The following is a 22,675-nucleotide window of genomic DNA, read 5'->3' as shown; positions in this document are numbered from 1 at the left end:
GGCCCAGTCAACTGTGTATCTTAACGTTACATGAAACCCATAAAAGCATGAATTTGTGACTTTATATTTTAATATTTTGAACAATGGATTAACTGGGGACTTTAGATTGGGGACTGTTTTAACATATTAAAATATGTTAACATTCTCTATTTACTATGCAATCCAAGTCACTGGGTGAAGTGTGTGCCATCTGGTTTGCATGTATAGTTTTAGTCAAGGAGTAAGAGAAGTAGTTGTCATTTAATTGTCTTTTATTTGATAGGCAAGGATTATACTGTACACTTGTCAGGTCTGATGATTTCCTCTGTCTGTAAATAACGATTTATATGTTAATATATCTGTATAGATCTATATAAATATCATAAACCATAGTATACTGTACTGTATATGCTGGTGTCCATTTTTTTCCATCTAACTTTTATTTCGATTAAACTTATTCCTCTGTTGTCAACAACCATAGACATATATATATATATATATATATATATATATATATATATATATATATATATGGAAAACCTTCCTCAATTTGTTTAATGTAAAATGAACTAAATGAAAATGGCAGGAACAAAAATCCAAAAGGCAACAGTCTGTTAAAAAACAAAACCTATTTTAATCTAAATCAAGGTTCACATGTTCACATTAGAAAGTGAATTAGTTGAGTGTAACTAAACATATCCCTGTACACTGTCCACCCAAAAGAAAAAGTCACACATGCTAATATTTTGTTAGGCCGCCTTTTGCTTTGATTACAAGACACATTTACAATGGCATTGTTTTAGTAAGCTTATGCAATTTCACAGTATTTATTTCAGTCTAGTGTCACATTAATTTCTCTCCAAGGTTTTGAATTGATGATGGGAGAGTTGAACTGCTGCATAAATATTCCCAGCACATACCAAATATTCTCAATATGGTTATGATCAGGAGTATGTGGTAGCCAATCCATGTGTGTAAATTACATCTCATGCTCCCTGAGGCATTCTTTCACAATTTGAGTCAGATGAATCCTTGGCTTTGCCAATTTAGAATATGGCTGTGCCATCAGGGAAGAAAAAAGTCCATGTGTCTTAGTGCTTATGTATTATTATTTTTTTCCTACATACCTGATTCAGTACTCCACTCTTACTAGTGTGTGTGTGTTTGTGTATGTACATTGAAATAATTGTGGCATTTGAAAAGAAAGCAGCTGATTTAAAACAAATTGGCACAATAGACACATGCACAAAAAAAAAATGCTTCAAAATTGTTTCCCTTATGGATGTTGGCAATATAAACTGTGTGGTGAGTAATGTGAGGTAATGTATGTTATGTACTTTTTTTTTTTTACAGTTGCCTTCAATAAAATGCCCTTTATGGATGGGAGTTTGTTTCTTTTAATAAGTTCTTCTGCTTCCTTTGAAGCAATTTAGTTGAATTTTTTTCTACACAAAGTAGACCTTCTGGCAGCTAGACTCTATAATTGTTTTGATGTTGGTGGAGCAGGCAAGTTCATTGGTAATGTGTACATTGCCAAACCTAAAGTTCCTCACCTCTTTATATAGTGGTTCCATTGATGTGTATGGGTGCATGTACTCTGGTCTGGGACTGTGTAAAAGGCTATCATTCCTATGAAAATAAAAGTTGCTGTTTAGAGTGAGGTCATTGTTGTGGCACAAATTTAACACAGCTGTGATCTCTTTTCATGGCCCAAAACATTTGATTATATTTTTTAGATCTGTGCTTGAACGGGTAGTAGAAGCCACCTGACGCAAAAAGTCAGTGAAGTGACTGATTGACTTCACTTGGGATTAAATCTTTGGGAAGGCCATCATCAAACTGCACAAAACTGAAACTATTAATAATTCTGTAGCGCAACCATGACCAGTTTTTATGTATTCTTACAGTGAGAAATTCTCTGCAGGTTTTCCAGTATATTGTTTATTTTGGTGTCCAAGTTATAGCTCATTTAATGGTATTATAACATTATCAAACAAGAAGAGTTACCTCTAACTGAATAATAAAAAAATAGATATTTTGGGTATGACCGTCAATAAAACCAAAAAAAGTTTTCAAAATACCCTGACAGATCGAGTGGTGCATAAAAGAGCTCTTCTTTATTTAGATGCTTCCCTTATTGCAGTCTTTAGAGCCAGATGAAAATTGTTGAAAAAGGTTAATTTGTTTTAGGGCTAGACGTGACTACTATTTAACAATATATTTTCACATTAGTAAGATGTAGATCAAAAATATGAATAACTAACTAGTACATATTTAATCATAATTTAAAGAACTAAAATCATTTTTTACTGACAATGGTAAAAGCAATATACCTGTAAAAGTCATAACGCTACAAATGAGTTTAATGTAATGATTAATAATACTGTACTTACCACTTTAACTTAGTCAAGGTGCTGTTTTTAGCTGACAAACACATGACAAATGTTGGCTATAGGTGTCACACCTGAGCCACCTCAGCCCTGGGGAATAAGAGCTGGCTCACCGGATTACTGAGCTGTCGCTTTGTCTCCCCCTAATGTGTCTACGTGTTTATTGTCCCCCGTTAATCTCTTCTAGCACCAAATCAAGTTTGCCTGTGTCTACCCCGTGTGTCTCCCTATTTATTCCAGTCGAACCCGTACCACCCCGTCTGTTCACTATTGTGCACCTCCCTGTTTGTGACTCTAACCCCTTGCTTGTGCTTGTATGTACTTTCTCCCAGGACTGAGCAGTGTCTGCAGGTTTGGGCCACAATGTTCGTCCCGAGGTTGAAGTGGTTGTTTTTTAATGTATTTCAGTTCTCGTTTCTACTAGCCCACCAGCAGACCCAACCTGGGGAGAAAACAAGAGTTTTTCGTCCCCTTTGTTTTGGACATTTTATTGAACAATAAACCTCTGTGTGTTAAACCCTGCATCTGCGTTCGCCTCCTCTCCATACAGACATGACAATAGGTTGATTTTAGGTATGGCTAATTTGTAGCTAAACTGTGTGTATTTTTTTTATCATCAATGCATTATCAGTGGCTGTTTCTGAAAACTGTAAAATCAAGGGTGTGTGTTATGGATGGTGTTCTTTATAAGATTTTTTTAATAAATAAAGTGGTGTTTGGATGATTTTTGACCCACAATTTGTTCTAGTGTTAATGTAAAAGGAAGCCCTAGAGCCATGGAGGAGGCCATCTGCAAAGGCACCTTAATCATAACCCTGGACAAACAGCAAGGGGCTTTATTATACAAAATATTTAACGATCGTCATGTGACTTGTACTTGATGTCCATATTCTGTATTTCTATATTTCTACCCCGCTATTTAAATACACTGAGCAACATCATAGAAGTTCTGGTCTGTGTTAATGCTGTAGTTACTTCTTGGCAGATAAAGTAAATAAATTAATTTATATAGTTACATGACTGTTCCTATTTTTATGAAAATATATATATTTTTTATGACTTTAAACTAATGGCATATTTTAGAATGTCATTTACTGTTTACTTTTACAATTTGCTTTACTTTAAGGTTGGGAAGATGTCGCAATAAATCGCTTGTCTTTACAATATTTTTATTTAAACTTTAATTTTAAACTATTAAAAGGAACCCTTTTGTATTCAAACATGCATATCTAGACTAACAGCAAATAAAAACACAGATCATCTCATTGAGATTTATTTACCAATATGTATTTAGAACCTGAAAATAAATGTATTTATTTATTGTATTACATCCCAGTCTAGGGTTGGGTCGTACAGCTAAAGAATGGTTTGGGATTCCATTTTAAACCGTTTGAAAATTGTGGTATATAGCAGAAACAACAAGTCAGAAACAGTAGTTTACAAAAAGGTGAGGTTTGTATCGCTTTACAAAATGCACACACAAATAAAGATACACACAATTATCTAATTCCAAAGAGCCAAGCAACCAAACTAAAGTGACAAAGCAATAATCAAAGTCAATGGGAGGCAAAAAGTCAAAAACCAGAATACACATTTAGAAAATAATCTCTCCCCAACACAAACAACACCTCGTTAGTTAGTTCAACTGTAATATTATTTCACTATTTCTCCCAAGTCTGGATTTAAATCATTATGTTAGGGCTACACAATATGACTAATAAAATCACAGTGATTATTTTACACATTGTGATTGTGATTTATTCTGTGATATTTTACTATGAAATATAATATTTTTCATTAAATTGTATTTAACATCAAATAAAGAGCGTCTCAGTAGGTGGGTGATTGCCATCATTTATTTATGATATCAAAATAATTTAAAAAAGAAAAAAATACTTAAATTATTTACAAACTCTACATAAATTTGACTATAGAATAATGCTTTTCTAAAAGATTGATAAAAAAAAGATGATGACTTGTACCACCAACTGATGGAAGCAAATTAGCAAAAATGATTTATTAAATGGAATCCATCCATTTAAACTGACCAGCAACTGATGGTTTGGTGTAATAACCTTTAACTTTATCCCAGTGTATATTGTATTGGTGTAGGGAAAGTTTTACTACACTCACTCGATTGATATATGCCGTCATATATTAACATAAAATGTTTCCCGGAAACCCTCTCGGAGTGAATCAGTTTTATGAAAGTGAAAGTATTTTTCTCAGCCTCGACTCCATTTTAAAGAGCGGGTGAAATAACAAATCAACCAAGAAGGAACGTCAATCTAATGCCAAACAAAAAGGACTGCTGACTGTGTGAGTGGTTTATTTATGATAAACAGCTTTATAATTTACTGAAGTGTAAATGGATAAAATCCTGAAGTGTAGAAACGGTATGAAAAGTGCGCCAAAAGGGCAGACTGAAAACACGTGCTAGGCTGTAGCTTACCAGGTTAGTTATATACTATATATCCTATTGTTTCCTCATTTCTCCTTAGTAAAACTTCCAAAAAATTTTGTAACATTAAATTTTAAACAGATTAATTATTTTAACCCATTTTATGAGCTTTAAATGATAACGATCTTTCTAGGGCAAATAAATAGGTTTTACTGTATATTTGCATATCAGTCTTATCAGGTTTGAAGGTTCACCAGACAATATCATTGTTTCCTTACACAGGAGTTGTAGAATGTGCGATATAAAAGGATATACAAGGGTGTGTGGGTATGCCAGCAGCAGAATGAGTGGAACATGAGGTATGGAATGTGAGTGTGTTGTCTGTGATGTGTGTGTGTCAGCAACAGTCTTATTGTTTCAAAGTGCAAGTTAGCCCTCATTTTCTGTAAACAACAATAAGAAATGTGCAACATACAGTATGAGCAGTAGTGCAAATGTGCAATGTGGTGAGTTATGTAATGTGCTCAAATACAGGTGTAAAGGAAACAAAGGCAAGTCCATTCAGTTAAGTTTTATGTGATGTTCTGGTTAGGAGCCCAAATAGCCTGCTGGAAGCAGCTCCTTCTCAGTTTCTCTGTGTTGGTCTTCTGGGAGCAGAAGTGCTTTCCTCACTTCAACAGAGGGAACATTCTGTTAATGGAGTGGCTGAGATCCTTCATGATCTTCCAGGCCTTGGTCCAGCACCGATTGCTGTAGATTGAGTGCAGGACAGAGAGCACAGCGCTCAGCTGCTCAGATCACCCTCTGTAGAGCTCGTCTGTTCTGCATGGTGTTGTTCCTAAAACAGGTTGTGATGTTTCCTGTCAGGATGCTCTTTATGGTGCAGGAGTAGAAGTACCTAAGGACGATGCAGAGCAGTCTAAAGTCCTTCAGGCATCTAAGGTGGTAGAGACACTGTCTGGCCTACACATGTGATAGAACTATGAGCATTTTTGTATGATGTGAACACATTGCATACACTCAACAATTGTAACAATGCAGAAAAAAACCAAACCAAGTCAAACCAAAAAAATAATCAAACCAAAAACTTTCCCTGCAGATACTACAAAATACTTTATGGAGATAAAGTTAATACCATGTCATAGGGGACTGGATAATTAACTGAATTAATTAATTAATTAATTAATTAATTAATTAATTAATTAAGTTAGATAGCATAATTATTTTAATTAATGATTATTCAGTTGTTCTGTGGAGGAAGAGAATGGGATAGGATGTTCTCTTTTGTAGATAATGGGGTACTCTGGAAGAGAGGTTCAGATTTTATAGTACAGAAGTTACCGGAAGCAATTACAAAAGGATGATCATATAAATAGGGTTATACATTTTAAGTTGACAAAACAAAGACAATGTTTTTTATATTAACAAGTATTGGTAATAACTTAAAATTGAAAGTGTATTATCAAGAAAAGTAATGAGTAAACAGTTGGACGCTTCTCCTCAGAAAATATAATACAGAAAATGTGTGTGCCAAAGAACCTACTTCTGAAGTTTATACAACATGGAAGTGACTAATCTTGCATATATGACTAGTAAAAATTGTTGCTTAAATTAAAGCATTGCATGCAAAATTAAGCATTAAAAAAATCTGTAGTGTCCGTAACCATGTCAAATTCATATTGCAATATCTTAACAATTTTCAGGCTTGTCTTTTCATGTGAAATCTAAATTAAGCAATAAACAATTAAGATCATTAAAGATTTAAATTCAAGAAAGTTATTAACTCCTACGCGAGGCACTTTTTAGCACCAATACCATGTATTGCCCAATATTTTCCTTAGCTTGATACTTGCTGTGGTCTTGGCACATTCTGAAGCACAGTCGAAGAAGTCCAGTTTACACTTGACTGGGTGCAGAAGGAGCAGCAACACAAGTGGCATTTTTCATAAACTCACCTACATGCAGACAGTTTGTCAAAGCATTCCTGTCCACCTGGTTTCTAAATCTAAAGAATGTTTTTGCAAAGCTCTTACTGTGTGCATGTAAAAGCCAGAGTTAACTGAACTTTTAGTACATTTTAAGGCTATATGAAATGTTTTAAAATAAAAACACTAACTGTAGGTCAGTATTTAATATTACGTAAACAAGCACTGAGACAAAATTCTGGTTTAGTGAAGGAAGGTAGACAATAAAATTACTATTATCAGTAGTATGTCTTAAAGTAACAATAGATTGAACTGTAATTACATGATGTGTAATTTACATGATAGTCTAAGGAAGCATAAAAAGTCAGTACAACCAGTAAAGATTGGCATTAGATCTAAACCCATAAGGTATAGCACCAGAGGGTTTCACCCTCAAGTTCACTCACTCACTCACTCACTCACTCATCGTCTATACTGCTTTGTCCTGGATACAGGGTTGGGGCATGAAGCCTATCACAGGGGACTTAGGGCACGAGGCAGAGTACAACCTGGACAGGGTGCTAAACCATCACACACACACACACACACACACACTTACACACCCATTCACACACTACAGGTCACTGCACTCAGTGTGGTGGTTTATCCATCTTAAAATGTAAGGCACTAACAACAATTAATGCTTAGATAATGCAGATCTGTCTTCGTTCCTAACCCTTTTTTTCAACATTGATGAACTTATCCAAACGTTAATGAATTCTAGTAAAGTGCAACTTAAAGATGAAGAGCTGATTCGTTCCGAAACGAGGACAAAGAATCGGTTCGTTTGTGAATCACTCGTAATGAGGTGACGTTTTTTCCCCCGCCTCGACTCCATTTTGTTGCTGTTGGAAAACAAAACAAAACAAAAAACACTTCAACACCAGACAAAACGGTGATATTAATGTCACACAACAAGGAGTGTTTACCAAAGTAAGTGATTAATTATTATTATTATTTTTATTATTATTATTATTAGAATCGATGTAGTGAGCTGGCGTATAAACCGCGGTCAGTGAAACTGCGTCAGTTGAGGGAACCGAATCGTCTTCCTGTAAAGCTGATATCGCAGCGCTGTGTCTCTTCTGTCGTTCGTTCGGCGGTTTTAATTTAATTGTAATTTTCACGCGATTATAAACAGAATCGTATGATGGCGTTAAATCGTCTTCATGCTTGGTTCTGAAAAAAAAAAAGACATTTATGTTCACTGATTGAGTGTTTTTCCTGTAGTCTTTACTGGCCCAGAAGTTCACACCTGATGAGCTCCATGGTTCATCTATTTATAGTATTTAATGAAACATTCTCTCCACAAATGCATTTGAACTCATCACAGTGAAAACACCGATATGTTCCAGATATGGAAGTTAAGTAGTGGCTCTTGATGAAAGTCAGAATGTAGAGACGCGGCTTTTAGTCACACATTACATAATCAAAACCTAAAGTTGTTCTCTTACCCGTGTTTATTGTGCATGCGCTACAAAACACAGAAGCGCGCTACCCAGACATCAGTGTTGTAGTGGACATTTTATATTTGCATCTTTCAGTATAAATTTGGATTGATGGACAACATTAACAGTAATTGCTATCAGTGTGTGAAATGTTACCTTCAATAAACCTGTACAATATTTCTGATGTGCTTCTACCATTCTAAAATATAGGAAGAAACTATTGAGAAAATAACACAGACTAATAACTATAAACTTTTGTTTTCAGGAGAAAATTGACATTGTCGAAAAAAATATATAGGATATGTATTATTATTACTATAATAATTATCCAGCCATGAATGATGCTTTACATCAAAGTCTCTGACTCCAAAATATTAATAGTTTACTTTAAATATCTTGCTTTAAAAAAAAAAAGTCATCATTTCTCACTGACTTTTCCATTCTCTTAACAAAAATATATTCATTCTAAGGTAGAATTTCAAAGTTATTTTGGACTTTTCTAAGTCCCTGTGTCACTCTCATTATAAAGGGACATTTCAAATCAAGCCCATTCAGTTTAGTTAACCATAAACGAATCTATGCTCACAATAAAGATTCTGAACTATATTGTAAAATCTGTCTTATTATTTTTTTTTTCTTGCGGAGTAATGGAAGTTATTCTAGAAAATTAGTATACATCAACCTTCAACTTCCATTTTAAAAGATTGATTCTAATTTACCAAAGACATGTTTAAGGGAAGTTCCACGACAAGAATGCTTATTTAAAATCCAATTGTAAAAAGGACATATCTGTAGGCAGTTTTATAGAAAGCTATTTCTAAAAAAAATGTCCTGCTGGTTGTTTTCTCACCATTCATTTAGTGTTTCCAGGATGGGCTCTGGATAGGACTGGCTATTTTTCAAGAATTTTTGTACTGATACCTTAACTTCTCAAAACCAATTTTGTAAGAAAAAAGATCTAAATTATACATTAATAGCCTACTTTATTTTATTTTTTCAGCTGTTTGTCACACAGTTTAAGTTGTTTCTTATTAAAAAAATAATACAAACCGATCTAAATAATGGTGGCTTAACTTCTCTGCTTCAATTATTTAATTTCGTTTCAGCAACATGTCATTTTTTTCTCCTCAAGCTGTTTTACACCATAAAAAAAAAAAAAAAAATTGAACTTGCATTGTTATGGAAGTTCACAATGTACAAAATCTAGTTCAAAATTCACACACACAATGTTGAATTTTATGTATTTTTTTTCTCAAACAAGGTACCCTGAGAACTGCACTGTGTGTCATCACTTTACATCACGTATGAGTTACCAGTGAGTGGGGAGTGATATTCAAAAATATTTAAAAAAAAATGGAGAGTTCTGATCTGGGCAGAGAAAATGTCACCCCGCCCTCAAAAAAACGGTAATGTCCTAAAGTGGTATTCACTTTTAATTTCTAAAATATGTAATGAGTATGCATGAAAAGTATCCAATCAGAAAAGACCAAGTAAATTATTAAACCAGCCGAAATGTATAGAATGTATATAATTCACTAAAAGACTGTCTATCATGTTGTACAGTAAACTTCAGGAGAAGTTATCAGACTCAACACCACCCAGCTGTGTCTCCATGAAGAGTGATCAGTCTATGGAAGTTCCTTGGAACTTTAAAAATGGAAATCTCTCATCTATTCACAGGTAATAACACAGTTCTTTTATCACTACAGTGAGGAAAGGCAGGTAAAAATGTGATGGATAATTAAAATAATAGAAAGTTATGATAATAAAGGCATAGTGCTTATAACGTACACATTTCAGAAGAGTTGAGTGCTTATTTTCTTTAGCGAACCTAAAACATTTTTAATGTCGTTTCATATAACAGGAAGGATTCTTTAAAATGTGTAGTAACAGCGCCATCTATAGTAGATAGTGCAAACTGTAGAGGATTTTTTTAAATACCTGTTAGCACTACTTGCTATAGATTGTGCTGTTAGGAAAACTAAGAGATCAGTCAAAATCTTAATCAAGCAAAAAAGGCTTACATTTTTAGGGAGTTTAAAGAAGGAAGTCCAAGGAAATATTAGTGTGTGTGACTTTCTTTTTCTTGCCTGGACAATGTACAATAATGTTACGTTCCCCTCTAGTCTAGTTGTGGAAGGGAAGTAACAATTTAAATTAAGATAGCAGATTTTTATCTAAAATTAAGAATACAACGTTAAATGAGCTTTTCCCCTGTCCCAGCACTCCAAAAGAGATTACATTAATCTCAAATGCCAAACACTTGACACATCCGAGATAAACTGACACATCTAAGATGAGATCATCGTGCTAATTACGATCTGGCTAATTCGGTTCTTCGCGCTCACCTGTTGTTGATGATTAGTGTAGCTGGACTGAGTTGTCTAGGATTATTGTGCGCTCGTGCGTTGGTTTAAAAGGCGATATGCATCGACAGTAGAAACACTGATCACAAGCTCTCCGATTGGTTGACGAAATGAAAAAAGAGCAGCTCAACTTTTTTTTTTGTAAAACGTGTTACGTGTAACCTGTTTTATGATTAAGGAGGAGCTCTAGTAACAATTTCTAGATTATGCACACATTTATGATTATTAATACATGATACCTTTAACGATTGCTACTTTTTCTTCCCTTTCTTGGATAGACCTTGTGGTCTCTACCTTGTAATCAGGAGAAATTATAGCTAATCTTAGGTTCTCTGCTCAGGGGTAGGCGAAAAAAACTCATGGACTAAATTTGAGGAAAAATTCCTACCCTGCCAGTGGTTTAACACTCGACAATGCATTGGCATCTGGTCAGAGGACTCAACAGTAATGAACACAGATCATTATAGCACATAACCAGTTGCAAAACAAAATATCAGATATCAAATATAAAAAATAAAACATTAAGACAAAAATCAAGAAATGATTATAAAGTAAAATCATTAATACCTAACTTGATTACAGTAGAACTCTACATTTACAAAGTGAAGTTACATTTTCTCTGTTTTTTTTTTTTTTTATGGACCAGGAGTTTATGGTTTGTAAAGTTGGCATGGTTCCTGCTGACTACGACATTGTTTATGCATCCAGGTTGGCAAATTGCTTACGTGCGTTGACCAAATGTTTTTTTATGCATCCATAGTCCGCTTTGTTTTTATTGGTATAGTACAGATCAGAGTTATCTCGCGTGAATGTTCTGTTTGGGGAGGTTGTTGGCAGGCTTGCCAACCAGGCTTGTTGCTTTGGGTTAGAGTTCCATAGCTCAAAATCGTTAATTGAGAAAGAGACAATGTTAAATGTCCGGTATTGACGAATTTCTTCCGAGATTAAGTATACTTGATAATTTTCTGTCTCATAATATTCAGAGACAGATACTGTTCGTAAACAGTACCATTGAGTTGTGGTAAGGCATAGTTCAGGAGTGGTCTTTATGAAGTATCTTGTTACAATCTTACGTTGCACCCACGTGTCTCGATTCAATACTAGATTTACAAAGTCAAGGTGGAGTTCAGTAGGCGAAAGGAGCTCATGTACCATAGTCCATTGTTTTAGATCTGTAAGGCTATGATCCGGTATTATGTGCTGAAATGCCCCCTGCCATGGATTGACCCCCCCCCGTGACGTTTGCAACGTCTACAAAAAGATGATAACTGGTGAAGTTACACTTAGCACAAGCAACAAGCTAACAAATAGCACTAGCAGTAGCACACAAGCTTATGCCTAAGGCAGGAGAAAACACAATAGTCTGGTGAAGTGGGCTACACTGCCTGTCTACAGTACTACTAACCCCCCCCTCAGGTGTCTGCAGCCTTTAACTCCACAGAGCTCTCCTTGTTAGCCAAAGTGGATCCAGTGATTGGTGCAATCAGGCACAGCTGCGCGCTACATCAAGCTGGCAGTGTGGTAGACGAGAGAAAAAGGAGAGAAAGAAACCAAAATACTGTAGCATGACAGTTCATGTTTACACAATATAATTAAAACATAACATGAATATGTCAGAGGACATAAATAATAAATAACCAAATTTAATTATTCATTTCGGTAAAACCTACCAATCAAAATGTATAGAGTGTATATAATTCACTAAAAGATTGTCTATCATGTTGTACAGTAAACTTCAAGGGAAGATATCAGACTCACCACCGCCCAGCTGTCTCTCCATGAAGAGTATTCAGTCTATGGATCTTCCTTGGAACTTTAAAAATGGAAATATCTCCTCTATTCCCAGGTAATATGACAGTTTTCATAGTTAATGTCACTGTAGAGAGACAAGGGGGGGAAGAGGTGAAATATTGCACATGAAAGAATAATAGAGATACTGACGTACTGCTAATCATGTACAAATGTCAGAACAATACAAAGAGCTTGTTGGTATAAGTTCGTCTGATAGTGTAAGGGTCCACCACCAGAGGTCGCTGTGTTTTATTTGTAGTTTTTGTTGGCTGACTCAGTTTCCCAACAGGCACCTCAGTCAGGTATGTACTGTTTCTTGTCCCCTTGTTTTTATGTGTGTTTAGCTAGAGCAGGTAAGTAGGTGTGTGTTTGGCTAGAAGTGTGGGTAGCTAAAATCTAGGTTAAGCTAACTAGCATGCTTCTAGCCATTCCCCTTTGTGTCTCTATCTATTCTGTGTTTCCTGTCTCCTAGCCTAGCCACTGGGTATCCCTTGTCTCTGTGTTTCTGTGCCCCAATTCCCTAGTGTGTGTTGAGCTATTAGGTAAGTGTAGCTTAGTGCATGTTGGGGCTGAAGACATGTTTAGCTAGGTGTATGTGCAGCTGACTGCCATAGTTAAGAGCAATCTTAACCATGTTTAGCTAAAAGCCATGCCTAGCTGACTGCCATGTCTTTAGCCCTAGTCCCGTCTCTCTCCAGTCTCTACGTGTCTCCCTCTAGTGTCTTCCTCTAGTGTCTCCTGTCTTCCTCTAGTGTCAGTTTCAGCTCCACACACAAAGACCCAGAGAACATACACAGAAACATTGCCAATAAGAGAGCCCAAGTCAACACAACTTAAATCAAAATATAAACTAAAACAAAATGCCCACACAAATGACAGTGGTGATACCAAATATGCTCGACCCAGTCTAAACAGCTATTTATAGATGGAGTAATGGCTACCTCGGCTCAGGTGTGCACTCGCATCACCTGACCAAGGTGCCTGCTGGGAAACTGAGTCAGCCAACAAAAACTACAAATCAAACACAGCGACCTCTGGTGGTGGACCCTTACAGATAGTCACACGTCTGAGATTTCCTTTGCAGATCTCACCAAGGCTCTTATAAGGCTTAATAGGTGTGTGTGTGTGTAAGAGAGAGAGAGAGAGAGAGAGAGAGAGAGCGCGAGAGAGCGAGCGAGAAAGCGATATTAACAGACTTTAATAATGGAAACAATGTTACATATTTTCACTTGTCACCCACACATGCATTCATACACATACACACATACAGTACACATGTGCACACATGCAATGTATTTATATATTTACAGAGATTTTTTTTGTCCACCCCACCATTAGCAACAATTCTTTTTCTTAGTTTTTGGTTTGCTCAGCTTCTGTCCATTTTTTCTTTGACCATACAATTTTCCTCATATTTGTACCGAATAAAAAAAAAAATTATTTCAAGGCGTTCCGGTGAAATTGCATTCACAATGACATAATGCTCTGTGGTGACATTTTTAAAAGGTAGAGGAAAGCAAAATTATAGGGGGCTATAGGGGCTAAATACAAATGCACACCGCACTTTTCAGATTTTAATTTGCAAAATTAAAACTTTCACTTCACAATTATGTCATTTTGCATTGGTATACCCAGAAATTGCATGTGCAAATTTATCATTTTTCATTATGGTTTATTTAATTTTACCTTATAATGTAATAATGTTCTGTCCATAGGACCATGTTAAAAAAATTATAGAAAATCAAAAATTATGATCCTCATAATTAATGTGTATTTAGCACTATATTTCTTATAAGTTTAATGTGCTTAAATTGTGGAATTATTAAAATAAAATTTGTGCTAAAGATGAAGCTAATTTTTTTCCAGTGTTCTCAGAAGGCAAGGGACAGAATAGTATACTTCATCACAGATACACGGTAAAATAAAAAACAAGAAAATGACTGTGACACTGCCATGCTGGTTTTAGGAACCACTCAGAAGATTAGATAGTGGATAGCATACAGTTAAAATAACCTAATATATAATGAGAAAATAATAAAGAACTGTCAGCGATAACCAGCCAGAAAATGTGTCTTAAAACTGTAATAATTGATTCCCATGTCTCATCATGTCTTCTCACTTCACCCTGTGACAGACACGACCCAGAATCTGCTGCTGTAAATAAATTCCAGAAGACGTTCAGATTAAATCTGATGAAGAAGTTTGAGTGTGTAAATGGAGTGATAATAAATCAGAAAAACCGAACACTCCTGAATGAGATCTACACAGAGCTCTACATCACAGAGGGAGACAGTGGAGACGTCAATAAAGAACATGAGGTGAGACAAATCGAGGAAGCATCCAGGAGAATAACAACAGAGGAAACACCAATCAAATGCAATGACATCTTTAAGTTCATATCTGATCAAGACAAACCCATCAGAACTGTGCTGACAAAGGGAGTCGCTGGCATCGGAAAAACAGTCTCTGTGCAGAAGTTTATTCTGGACTGGGTTGAAGAGAAAGCAAATCAGGATGTCCCCCTCATATTTCCACTTCCTTTCAGAGAGCTGAATCTGATGAAGGACCAGAAACTGAGTCTGATGGAGCTCCTTCATGTCTGTTTTAAGGAAACAAAAGAAACAGAAATGTCCAGTTTGGAAAAGGTTCTGTTCATTCTTGATGGATTGGACGAGTGTCGTTTCTCTCTGGATTTCCAGAACACAGTGAGTGTGTGTGATGTAACTGAATCAGCATCAGTGCCTGTGCTGCTGATAAACCTGATCAAAGGAAATCTGCTTCCCTCTGCACTCATCTGGATCACCTCCCGACCTGCAGCAGCAGATCAAATCCCCTCTGAGTGTGTCGATCGATTCACAGAGGTACGAGGGTTCAATGACCCACAGAAGGAGGAGTACTTCAGGAAGAGGATCAGTGATCAGAGCCTGGCCAATGACATCATCACACACCTGAAGTCATTAAGAAGCCTCTACATCATGTGTCACATCCCAGTCTTCTGCTGGATTTCAGCCGCTGTTCTAGAGAGAATGTTGGGTGAAGCAGAGAGTGGAGAGAAACCCAAGACTCTGACTCAAATGTACACACACTTCCTCATCATTCAGATAAACATCATAAGAGAAAAGTACTCAGAGAAGCAGGAGAGTGATGAAGAAATGCTTCTCAAACTGGGACGACTGGCTTTTCAGCAGCTGGAGAAACACAACCTGATCTTCTATGAGGAAGACCTGAGAGAGTGTGGCATTGATGTGAGAGAAGCAGCAGTGTACTCAGGTGTGTGTACGCAGATCTTCAAAGAGGAGTGTGGGCTTCACCAGAGTAAAGTGTACTGCTTTATTCATCTGAGTATTCAGGAGCATCTCGCAGCTCTGTATGTGCACCTGATGTTCATGAGGGAAAAAAGAAATGTTCTACAACCAAGTCAGTCCTTAAATACCATCTCAGATGTTCACATTAATGCTATAGATCAGGCCTTAGAAAGTCAAACAGGACACTTGGATCTTTTCCTTCGCTTTCTTCTGGGTCTCTCACTGAAATCCAACCAGAATATTTTACATGACTTGGTAACAGGAAGTAGCTCTCAGAGCCAAGAAAGAATCATTCAGTACATTAAAAGCGTCATTAGTAAGAATCCCCCTAAAGAGAAATCTATCAATCTGTTCCACTGTCTGAATGAACTGGGTGATGATTCTTTAGTGGAGGAAATCCAAGACTACCTGAAATCTGGAAAACAAAGAAAACTCTCTCCTTCACAGTGGTCTGCTCTGGTGTTTGTGTTACTGACATCAGCAGAGGATCTGGAGGAATTTGACCTGAATAAATATATCAGTCCAGAGAAGATAACAGATTTAGTTCTTCTGAAGGTGATGCCTGTGATTGCAGCATCCAGAAAAGCAATGTAAGTGAATCCGTATAAATCTGTTCTACTGTTACGATTACCAACAAGAGATGCAGTCAAATATAAAACTTAAGCCAGCACATTTCCATCACATTAAACAACACACATGTGCGCGCACACACACACAAACTTTAGATTAATAATGCTGTGTATGTATGTATATCTTTACATTTTAGATATTGGTGCATACAAAACCAGTCTCAGAAAATTTTACATGTATCTGTATACATCTGCCTAATTCTAATGGCTGTTTTTCCTAATAATTGGCAATTGAATTACAGTGGAACCTCGGATTACAAGCATAATTCGTTCCGGAAGTGGGCTCGTATTCCAAAACACTTGTAAACCAAATTTAATTTTTCCATAAGAAATAATGGAAACTTAAATTGTTTGTTTTACAGCCCAAAAAAATACATAAAAATAATGAATACAAAATATAAAGTAAACATAAAACAAATTAACTTGCACTTTACCTTTCAAAAAAGTAAAAAATAAATCCCGGCAGATAAGTGTTTCCATTTGTGCACGCAGGCGCTGTGTGTGTGCGTGTGCGTGTGTGTGTGTGTGTGTGTGTGTGTGTATGTGAGTGTGAGGCTAGAGTAAGTGGAGACACTTGCTTTCAGCCCCTCCTGTCTCCCCCTCCTCATCTTACACATTAAAATTTTCTCCTCTCGTTTAAACATATTCACACACACACATTAACAGAAAGACTGTTGTTCTCTTCTAAATTATTAAAGCTTCTCCGCTTTTTCACGACAGCGTAACAGCTCGTTAATTCATGCTCGTGTAATGATGAGATGGACAAACTGGTCGATGCCCGTTCTTTTATTTGCTGCATTGTCAGGTTATAGTACAAACTTTTGGGTGGATCCTGCACTTAAATCCAACTAAAAAAACTACTGAAGAACAAAACTCAGGCTCTATATCCTAACTTAAATCTCACATTCGCGTTTACACACACCGGACTGCATTACCCACAATGCATCTCCTGCACTTGACTACACTTCCGTAAACAGCGGTCATAAATCAACGTCTCTCTCCCACTACACTGTTTTATCTGAAAATTAGCAATAAACATCACTAATGACACTCGTGTGAGCGCAAACTAACAGAATCACTGCTGTAAAGTAAAACAAACAAACAAATGGCCCAGCACCTTACCTCTGAAAAGATTTGCGACAGAGCTGAGTTTATTCGGATAGCAGATTGTGTGTCTCTTGACTTAATTTCTGTGTGCGTGTGTGTTTGAGCAGGGGGTTTCTCACACACACACACACACACACACATAGCCGGCACAGTGTCAAATTACGCTCGCGCACACACACACACACACCGCGATGAGGAAGATAGATTTTTAACCTCTGTATTGAAAATTTCTTTTAATAAAATATGTTTTACACACACACACGGGGTCACAGTGTTATAGGAAACAGTACACGCGTGCACGGATATTGATTATACCAGTAAGAGACAAGCACTAAGACCCAGGAGGGAGATGATTCCGCAGCGCAAGAGAGAGAAAAACCGTTGGCTCAGTTGTGATCACGTAATGCCCGATGTTAAAAACAAGAAGCGCATGCGTGAAACATGATACTCGGTACTCGTAAACCAAGACAATGCTCGTTTTTATTTTTTTTATAAAAAAATCTTTGCTCGTCTTGCGGAACACTCGTAAAGCGCGTTACTCGTAACCCGAGGTTCCACTGTACTCATGAACTGTAGTCAAATGTGTCTATTTTTCATTGAACACCTATTCTGATATTAATTTTATTTATTCATTTATTTATTTGCTCATCACAGTAGTAAAGTGTGAACTATAGTTAACTATAATCACTGGAGTAACTATAGACTTCTGTTTAGCTCAGATTAGTCATTCTCCTCTGACCTCTCTCAACAAGCTGCTTAGAAACAGTAAAAAAGACAGTAAAAGAGTGTATGCAGTAAAAGTATGAAAAAACGTCAATACATCAATACAAATGAATGCCATGTCAGAGGCACTAATCTAGAGGCAGTATTTACTCTTGTCAAAAATTCTAACCTGATGTTTCTTTCAGCTTTAAGTACTAAATTATTTGCATTGCTGTTACTGTATTGTGTATTATTTTATTTTTTAGCATTCAGCATGTAACATTTAAAGAGAAAACGTGTGCAGCGTTGGCCTCTGTGCTCAGCTCTGAATCCTCCCACCTAAGAGAACTGGACCTGTCTGAGAGTAATCTAGGAGACTCAGGAGTGAAGTGTATCTCTTCTGCACTGGGTAATCCTCACTGTAAACTGGAAACCCTGAGGTTAGATTATCTCTCTGAATCGTAATAACCCTTATACAAACATAAATATCATAAATACCAAATCAGTTTTAAAGCAGTACTACATTCAGTAAACATATATTAGTAATTAAATTAAAAAGAAAAGAAAATGTTTATATAATTTTTTTAAATACAATTTAATGTATACAAATGGGTACATGACCACTAAAACTACAGGAAAGTTAAACAAAACCCAACTTAAATATTATTTTGAATATCAATAAATATTAACAATAGTAATGATGTGGCCTACAGTAAGTCTAATAGTATTAACATTGGATAGACAGTCAAAATTAAAACATGGTCAGTGTTCAAGCTGCTGCTTCAAGCTGCTTATAGTATAATATCACATATAGGAGATGACTGAAACTTAATATAATGCTCGACAATATGACAATATTGTTATTAATTATATTGTTAATTAAATAATAAGATTATATTAAATCCATATGACATTTCTAAATAATAAAATAATTTTACAGACACATTACCTTAGCATATTTACAGAAGATCTCGTGACGGACCAAGAAAAATCTGATGATAAAGTGTGTCATTGTCTCTCTGTAGGTTGGTGTTCTGTCGCATTTCAGATGAAGGCTGTGCTGCTCTGAGTTCAGCTCTGAGATCAAACCCCTCACACCTGAGAGAACTGGATCTGACCTATAATAATCTAGGAGACTCAGGAGTGAAGTGTGTCTCTGCTGTACTGGAGAATCCTGACTGTAAACTGGAGACACTGAGGTAAGATTATCTCTCTGAGAGTCACATGACCTGCTCCTCAGTAAGACACATTCTCTAATAGTGAGACTAAAGCAAAGGTTTATTTTACACAATATAGTTTTACATTTTTCTTAATGCAATTTTTCTGCTAATTGATGTAAAGATGTTAATCTTAATGAAAATATTTATTTCAACATACATTATGGCACATACATTATTTTCAACATATTTTTATAGCTTAAAAGTCATAACTTGTATATGCAAAAACTTAAATATTTTGCTTATATCTAAATGCACATTTACATTCTCATCCAATTCACAATAATAATTAATAAAACAAGTCAGTGCCTGATTCTTAATTTCATGTTTCATGCAGTGATTCATATAATGCTAAAAAAAACATTTCTGTTTTACATTAGCTTGCTTTTTACAGAATAAAAATGTATTTACAAAACACACGCACACAAACAAAAACACAGAGTGAAGTGTGTGTCATTGTGTCTCTGCAGGTTGCAGTATTGTGGTGTCTCAGATGAAGGCTGTGCTGCCCTCGCTTCAGCTCTGAGATCAAACCCCTCACACCTGAGAGAACTGGATCTGTCTGGGAATAAAATAGGAGACTCAGGACTGAAGTGTCTCTCTGCCCTTAGGGACGATGAACATTACAAGCTACAGACACTGAGGTGAGTAATGAACTTTTTTCAATAAATACCAACAAAATTCTCTTTAGTTAAAGTAAATATTAGAAATACCTGATTATGGTGTTTAGGAAATAAAATGTCACTGAATTAGAATTTTTAGAATTAGAATTCTTCGAGAATTCTCCAGACTTACATAAAAAATCTTTTGTTTGTGGACATATATTCTTTTAAACTTCACGTGAAAGCAGAGGACAGGGAGTCACAAAGTTTACAAAAAAATCCCACCTATGTGCATCAGAGTGAGTGTAAATGTACAGCTGGGCCTGTATTTACTAAGTGTCTCAGAGTGAGGCAAATTCGTTCCTACTTTTAGGGGAAGGACTAAGAGCAATTTATCAACAGTCCTAAAAGAGCAAATCACTCCTACCTTCACCAAAATGTAGGAGAGCTCCAGAGGTGTCCTAATTGGTTAGGAGTAGTGGAGAAATGGTGTTCGGGGAGAGACGCACACGGAAAAGTATTTGTGACACTGAGTGACATGGACCTCCAAAAAGATACGTTTGGACAAAAATGGATTACTTTTACTGTAACTCCATTAACGAACATGTCGTATGCTGTCTCCGCAGGTGACTTTTCAGTAACAGGAAAGATGCAGCTTTGAGAAAAAAATGATGATTTGGGTTTGTCACAGCCAAATATCAAAAATAAATATATTCAAATTTAATTAATTCATTTTTTTTTAAGATTTTTTGTTATAACCAGCACTTCTTCACTTCTTTAACACAACATTAACATCCCCGTTTTTCACACTCCTCAGGGGTATGTGTGCAAGTTTACAGGTGGCATTTATGCTTCCACTATTTGTTTTTATTCACTTTTTCATCTTTAGATGTAAGAGAAGGGCAGACTATTGCTTTTAATAATTTTTTTACAATTTATTACGCAAGCAAAATGCTCTTTTCCTCTATCCAGTTTCACTTTCTTTGGTAAATAATTTTGATGAGATTATGACCCCCACACAGCTCTATTATAGAGGCTTTAAACAGTTGTGATTCAAGCAGTCTAATTAGAATAACTTCATGCACTAAGTCACACATCTATAAGTTTTGTCTAAAAATGGAAACTACTACACCCACTATAATATGCAGCCTACTTTATAGAGCTGGTGTCATCACATGCTTTCTTAGGAGCAGTGATACTTCTTGCTAATATTCAGAGTAAGAAGCTTCATTAATAACTTTTTAATCGATGTGAAGCGTCAATCAAAATGTTCCTTCTGAGCCCCCAAATACAGTGGAACAAAAATTTTACAAAACAGAAGTAGTAAAGTTATTACTAAATGATATGTTTTTCTTTTACATTTTAGGGTGTGATTAGCTTGTCTCTGTCTGTGTGATGAAGTCTCCAGTGTTCCTGCATTTCCATGTTGGAGAACAGACAACATATTTACATGCTCATCACTCTGTAACATATTAATCTAAAAAAGACTACGTGAAAAGTACTACGATGAGATGAGAAGTTCATCATGCTCAGTCAAAGTTCATCATGCTCAGCTGCACATGATTCTACACTGAGGCTGTACAGCATCCAGACATGAGGACTGAACGGCTGGGATGGAGACACTTTGTTAAACATAACTCCTAGTAAAAAAACATGCTCTCAACATGACAGCTACGCCTGCTCGAATTGTGGCACCATTATAAAACTACAACAATGTATATAAACAGACTAAAAGAAGGTACATTCTGACTACCTGGTTCACTCTTGGCAGAAACAACATTCATTGCCAATTATTTGCAATAGCTGGCAATGAGTCCTTCACTTTGCTTTGCAGAATTGTTTTAATTCAGCCACATTGTAGGGGTTTTCAAGCATCAACGACCTATTTAAGAATCTCAATCTCAAAGAGATATGGCCACCCACCTATACTGAAATGCTAAGCAAGGTGAGCATTAATTAGAGAGGTAGCCAAGAGGCCCATGGTAACTCTGGAGGAGCTGCAGAGATCCACAGATCCAAAGGACAACTATTAGAGAGTGGCAAGAGGAAAGGCATGCAAACATGTAGAAGAAAGTGCTCTGGTCAGATGAAAACCAAAATTTTACTTTTTGGCCTAAATGCAAAACACCATGTGTGGAAAACTAACACTGTGCATGGTGGTGGCAGCATCATGTTGTTGGAATGTTTTTTTTTTTTTTTGTCAGCAGGGACGGAAGCTGGTCAGAATTAATGGAAAGATGGATGGAGCCAAATACAGGGCAATCTTAGAAGAAAACCTGTTAAAGTCTGAAAAAACTTCACTTTTGTTATTGCTGCATAATTCATGAAAGGGAGCCCTGACCCTGACTGCTGTACATGTTCATACTTTTCAGTAATCCAACATTTGTGTTAAAATCTTTTTTTTAAGTTATATTCTAATTTTTTCTGAGATTGAGAATTGTGATTTCGTTACCTGTAAACCATAATTATTAAAATAAAATAAAAAATAAAAAAACTTTGGAAACATATCAGTGTGTCTAATGAATCTATATAATATGAGACATTTTGAATTATTTTTTTAAATTATATTCTAATTTAATGAGATGCATACATGAGGGGCAGTAATAAAATTATTATTGCTAAGACAAAAATAATGTAATGGACATGAACGTTGGTCATGAGCTTAGTCCTTTTCTACATATTCTCCTCCTAAGGAGAGACACATTTCTCCAAACGATGGATCAGCTGCTACAGACCATCTTTTGAAGAAGCCTTGTGTGTGTCTCTCTCTCTCT

At 36.1% G+C, this 22,675-nt stretch overlaps 1 protein-coding gene across 2 annotated transcripts; it reads left to right on the top strand.

Annotated features, from left to right (window-relative positions):
• The first annotated feature begins 4,601 nt into the window (after positions 1–4,601).
• On the top strand, positions 4,602–22,400 carry LOC128516105 (NLR family CARD domain-containing protein 3-like). Of its 2 annotated transcripts, XM_053490402.1 has the most exons (10): positions 4,616–4,688; positions 5,053–5,129; positions 9,444–9,588; positions 9,746–9,862; positions 12,278–12,394; positions 14,474–16,234; positions 18,349–18,522; positions 19,108–19,281; positions 19,770–19,943; positions 21,268–22,400. In XM_053490402.1, the coding sequence occupies exons 3-10, from the start codon at positions 9,536–9,538 to the stop codon at positions 21,272–21,274; spliced, it is 2,577 nt and encodes an 858-aa protein (XP_053346377.1). In that variant the 5' UTR covers positions 4,616–4,688; positions 5,053–5,129; positions 9,444–9,535; the 3' UTR covers positions 21,275–22,400. The 2 variants fall into 2 exon arrangements, with proteins under 2 accessions (XP_053346379.1, XP_053346377.1); XM_053490404.1 differs by lacking the exon at positions 5,053–5,129 and having other exon boundaries at positions 4,602–4,688.
• Positions 22,401–22,675: the final 275 nt, after the last annotated feature.

This window comes from Clarias gariepinus, chromosome 28, assembly GCF_024256425.1.
Source record: "Clarias gariepinus isolate MV-2021 ecotype Netherlands chromosome 28, CGAR_prim_01v2, whole genome shotgun sequence".
In the NCBI taxonomy this organism is placed as follows: domain Eukaryota; kingdom Metazoa; phylum Chordata; class Actinopteri; order Siluriformes; family Clariidae; genus Clarias; species Clarias gariepinus.
The sequence above is the reverse complement of the archived record's forward strand: the minus strand, read 5'-3'. Positions and strand labels throughout refer to the sequence as shown.